This window comes from Morone saxatilis, unplaced genomic scaffold, assembly GCF_004916995.1.
Source record: "Morone saxatilis isolate NCDOM2014 unplaced genomic scaffold, NCSU_SB_2.0 Contig9, whole genome shotgun sequence".
NCBI lineage: Eukaryota > Metazoa > Chordata > Actinopteri > Moronidae > Morone > Morone saxatilis.
Window position 1 is genome coordinate 1,570,610 of NW_023340268.1, and position 5,868 is coordinate 1,576,477.

Genomic DNA, 5,868 nt, shown 5'->3' on the forward strand with positions numbered 1-5,868 from the left:
AGAAGAGGACCCGCTCTCTCTGTACTCCCTGGCCTGTGTTGATCCACATCTCAGTGACATCATCTGTCCTGTTTGTCTTTGTAGATTTGGCACACAGCAATGTACCAGGGGCTGAAGGCTGGGACTTTCTTCTGGCCAGGATCAGACGTCAAAATCAATGGAAGCTTTCCTAACATCTACCAACCTTACAATGGGTAATACTCAAAAGCATGCTGGGGAACCAGAATGTGAGAACCTGGTGTTACTGCTTATGAACCATTACCAAACAACAGACTGTGGTCGAGGTCTAGATAAAGCTATTTATAGAGACCCAACAGTTTCCCATCATGAGCAAACCACTTGGGCAACAGCAAAAGCAAGAAGGAAAAAATGTCCTTTTAAGGAGCAGAAAACTCGATCAGACCCCTGGTCCGGCCTTGAGTTGTGGAGTTTAGGCAGAGAAGAATGGGAGGAGAGGGTTGAGCGAGACATATAGATGCACAGCAACAATTGTAACAATAACAAATGTATTTACAGCTGCAAGCAGCGATGAACGGGCCCCCTCGCACTCCACGCCCAACTCAGGTTGCTGCTGCGGTTGGTGTCCGTGGCGGCTTTACACACGTTACGGACCATCAACAATTTGAAAATTTTCACGTAAACAGATCAAAATCACCACACAGCGCCTTATACTTCCTAGTGCCGCAGGTTAGGTTGCGACTATCACGGTATATCTGGAATATTTGTCATTGTTAAGACATGTTCAGGCGGGGACTTCTTATCAGACATGGTGTAGTTTTGGAAGCCGATTGGACAGATGCTACACTCAAGTAATGTTGTTCTGCGCGGTACATCAAAATTTTGACGCCACGCCACGACATGCCCTTCAACAACAACTCACCGTATTCATCACATATTATCAAACAACATGTTTTGGTGTTTCTGGACCAAAGTTTTCAGGCTGGATCTGATCAACCTGTTAGGAACAAAACGTCGATAGTATAAAACATGACATTTCCTGTTGCCCAGTAGGTGGCTGGCTATGAGGTATGGACTTTGGAATATTGTCATGTAGACGTGTACGTGTTCAGGGCGGGACTCTTTTCGAGTCTTCATTGAGATTGGACCGCGTACGCTGAAGTTGTGACAACTTCCTGTTTCATTGCAAAACGTCAAACTTTGGCGCCACGGCAGAGACACCCCCTTCGGATTCAACTCACAAGCAGCACTACTTTTAATCGTGATGGTGTTAACATCTTACTGAACAAATTTGAAGTCGATCAGATCAATTCCCTAGGAGGAATTTGTCAAAATACAACATGTGCAAATTGCCAGAAATGGCCGCTAAATCCAAAATGGCCTACTTCCTGTTGGGTTTGGGATATGGCTCCAAGAGGATCTTTTGTACATCAGTACGTGATCTACATGTGTACCACTTTCATACTCATAGGTGAAATGTTGGGGCTGCTCAATAGGGACGCTGTCGAGCCATTTTTTCCACGCATATGTCCGAGAATTTTCCACCACGACTGACATGTGCGCAGATTTTCATGCGTTTTGGGATATGATTCGGCCTCCACAAGGCGATTCACTTCAGAGTAAAATAATAATAATAATAATTCCTACAATTACAAATTGTAATAAATAATTGAACTATGACTAATGACAATAAGAGCAGTGGGCAACTAGCAGGACTGAGACGCGAGATGTAAAAACACAGGTTCTGAAGGCTCCTTCTTCCGTATTCTTTGGAGACTGTAGGAACCAGTTCATGCAGGCGTGTGAGCAACAGTTTTTCGCTAAACAAGCAAACACAGCACAAACCTGCTGCAGTAGTGCTACAACATCTCCACTTACAGCTCCCTTTCACCTCCCTCCGGTTAGACACAGATAGAGTGTAAAGATGATTGCTGTTCCAGCATGAATGTATCCAAACTTTTCAAACAGATGACTAAGCAGAAATTACACCAACTTCTCAGAGCCTCTGTGTGTGTTTTCTTTGTTTTTTGGTTTTGTTCCAAGTGTCATGTTAAGACCTGTGAAGAAATATTAACAAAAGTGTGATGCATTGATACAGGCCTGGGAATGGTTGATAATTATGCCATTATGTTGCATATAGTCAATCAAGCAGCTATAACAAGATCTCAGCTGATAAAGAACTGTACTTTGTAACACTATCAGGAGGAGTGTTTTTTATCCTTGCGTGTAATGGCAGACGTTGGTTTCGGTGTGCAGATGTTATTCATCAGCCCACTGTTGACACTCCTTCCCGCTGTTTTTGACTTGTGTCACTCGATTAAGTAATGTTTATCACTGTTATTGATTCCAGTGAAGAGCCACTTGCGTTGCATTCACATCCTCACATCTGAGCAGTTCATCTGAACTCAGTGGCTCCGCCTTTACTTTCTATGTGCTATTTCTCCAAACAGTCTTCACCCTGGAACACTTTTTTTTAAAACTGGTATTAAACCCAAGGACAAAGACTCCATCATTACCAGGAATCGGTCACAGGAATTTACAATTTTTATTAAATGAATAATATAATATAATATTTTCAGCTTCAAGCCTATTACAATCATCATTAATATATAGCTTCATTATATGAAAAGCCTGTGTAATTTTTCCTAAAACACTGCAGTTTGTAACAAATGTTACTGAAACAGGAGAAAATGGAGCACTTGTTGGGGACTATTTTCAGCGGATTAAAGCTAGGGTTGGCAGTCCTTTTTCGGGTCATTAGGCAAAACTTCAATAATAACAACACTTATAGTTATATTGTAACTCTTCTGCACCTCCTCTTGGCTCTGTGTTCAGGCTTTAGAAAATCTATCTTGTGATAAGAGTTTTTGGCCAATCAATTCAGAGAGAGGGTGTTCCTATTGCCCTGTAGATGCATTCCTACCGATGCACGTTTATGTCCATTCAGATGGTGAAAGCGTAAACAATGGTGGAACTTGTGATACATTTCCTGTAACTCCTTTGTCTACAATAGCCTATAATACAAAACGTGTGAAAACATCCTGACAACACACGGAGCTTCGGGCTGATTATGTTTGATGCAGTGGCGTTTATATCAAGCAAAGGATTACTTGTGAAGCTTAGGGGCGCTGTGCCCTGGGTCCACAGAGCGCTGGAGGGGAGACTTTGAGCTACCAAAGTGACCGACAAGGTTTCACAGGGCATCAGACTCCTTCTGCTGCCGTTCAAAGAGTGATATGTGACAGCAGAGATAGATGGCGGAAGATGTTCAAACACGTGTGCTTTAGTGAGTCAAAATAAACTACATTGGGTCTTCAGGAGTTTGTGGCCAATAAAATAAAAAATATAGAATATGACCAGAATAATCCTTCATTCAGACACTATTTTGATGTCTGTTTTGGACTTTTGGACAGATACTATTATATATGTGTGCCCTCTTCATTTAAGTGTCATTGGAAATGCCGACATGTATTGCAGCCTTTATGTGCTTAATGTTGGAAAATTCAATTAGTTTTTGTTTTTAAACAAATCACTGGTCTGTTGGAGTTTTCAACATGAGTTATTCACCCTCATCACACCTACAACACACATCATAAATCCACACATTATTCCTTTAAAACAAATATTGTATAAACCACATTATTAATAAAGTAGAGATCCTAGAGTTTCCAAAGATACCAAATATTGTTTGTCAGGCTAAGTTTTAACAGATAACAAAATATCCTAAATATGCAGACAAAAATGTGTTACACTTTTAAAATAAAGCTTGCTGAGGTCGCACTTTGATCAGGCCTCGAGTTATAATCTCACCTTTGTGGGGGTCTCTGTATAGGAGGATGCATCAGGTTTTGCAAGTCATAAATCCAACAGAAAGCAGGCAGTCAATATAGAGAGATCTAGTACTCATTAGACTGAAAAATTTATTAAAATAACGGATGTTGGTAATGTATTAGCAACCTCCACAGGTATGACTTTACTTCTTTCATGGGAGCTCAGACACTGGCTCCCACACAACTCGAATTTTGAGTGTGGTTTGGTCATGAAAAGATCATACCTGACAAAATAAGCGTTTAAAGTCCTGTGTGTGTTTTAGCCATTCATCCCCACCACTTTTTCCAAACATTTTTTTTGGTACTGCACCTTCATACCTTTATGTGTACTTGTCATATCTTGGGGAGGCAAAACGTAACACTGACACGGTATCCTCTAGTGGACCGGTGGGTCGATTACACACTTTGGCCTGAGACTGGGCTGAATAAAGACATGACATTTAGATTTAGCCTAATTTCCACATGGGAAAAGGTTGAGAAGAGGTTTCTTCTTTCTTTCTTATGAATAGAACCAATACACATGCTTTTTATGTCTACTTAGTTGAGAATGGCCTGTTTAAACAAACCAAATACATCCAATGCAGCATAGTCACCTTTTCCAGTCTGGTACAGTCAAAATAAAACTAACCCTCTGATGTCAGCATGTCTTAAAAGGCATTGTTAGAGGAACAATGTTCTCATCGGCCATCTCTCTCTCTCTCTCTCTCTCTCTCTCTCTCTCCTTCTCTCTCTTTTGTTTGTAGAAAAGTGCCATTTGAAGAAAGAGTATATACTGTACTAAAATGGCTACAGCTGCCAGATGATCAAAGGTTGGTTCTTCCACAATTTCTGTAAAAGCAGGGAGGTCAATAAAAATGCTCAGCATTTTAGAATCAGGATTGATTAATTGGGGATTTTTTTCAGTCTCAGTAAAAATGACCTTTTTTCTCCAGACCAGATTTCTACACATTGTATCTGGAGGAACCTGATAAATCTGGACACAGCTTTGGTCCTGTCAGTGGAGGGGTAAGTGCACCTGTGAAGTGATCACAGATAAGGCTTGTTATAGTGCATAACAAAGTCTGAAGTCCTTTAATGGGCCACGGATGAAAGATGAATGAGATCCCCAATAAAACATTTACAATCACATCAGCAGAGTCCGACGCTTTATGATCCTTAATAAATAACTTGGACAATCAACTGTGATCAGATTGCAATGTGCAATTGTGTAGAATTTAAAGGTAGAGCTGGTGGATTTGTGCCCTTTTACTTGACCTAGCATGTCCCAGGTGTGAAGCAATGCCTCTGTATGAGCTCTAGTTATTTTACCTTTGCAGAGGAAGGACTCATATGTTGTTAGGTTTTGTTAATTTTCCTGAGGCTCAAAAGCTTTCAACAGAGAAGGAAGGCAAGCAGACAGAGCTGTGCTGGTGATTGAAAGGCAGATTAATGAGGCGCAGGGTGAGGCAGGCAGAGAGTCAGGGATCCACAGGTAAGTAATAAATTATTGTGAGGCATAGGTAAACACATGTTCGGACCAAGGTTATTATAGTTCACTAAGACTAAAAATAAAATAGGAGTGCCATATAGCTCCCTGTGTGTCTCAAGCTGTCCCTTCAAATAAAGGCCAAAGCTCCCCACCCCTAAAATTACAAAAAAATTAAATAGGTGAAGAAATACAATTACAATATAAAGGAAAGTATCTTTTCAATTTGGTGAAATATGTCAACACAACAAGCATGGTGCATGTGTTTATTGAGACTATGAGTCATTGTGTTTGGAATGTAATACCTATTCTGAACTTTTTAAACCTTACTTACATATAAAAATTGTACACTTTTACACTTTTGTAAAACTAAAACTAACACTAGAACTCATGAAAACTAAACTGAAACAAACCATGTTCAAACAATGAAAACACACACTTTGGAAAACAACAGAAATGAAACTTAGGTGTGCAGGTGAATTGGTGGCAGGAATGAAACGCAGTGCCATGCCCAGACAAAATACACACAGGCAGAGAGGTTTTGCCAGACTATTAGTATTGTAATTACACTACCAGTCAAAAGTTTGGACACACCTTCTCCTCTGAACAGTTGAT

The 5,868-nt window shown here is 40.4% G+C and overlaps 1 protein-coding gene across 1 annotated transcript in view; it reads left to right on the plus strand.

Moving 5' to 3' along the window:
• LOC118343030 (venom phosphodiesterase 1) overlaps positions 1-5,868 on the plus strand; it is a 31,575-nt gene that overhangs the window by 11,744 nt on the left and 13,963 nt on the right. The window contains exons 9-11 of the mRNA XM_035681749.1: positions 85-194; positions 4,532-4,597; positions 4,721-4,793. Coding sequence (XP_035537642.1) covers positions 85-194; positions 4,532-4,597; positions 4,721-4,793 — 249 coding nt within the window. The remainder of the gene's footprint in view (positions 1-84; positions 195-4,531; positions 4,598-4,720; positions 4,794-5,868) is intronic.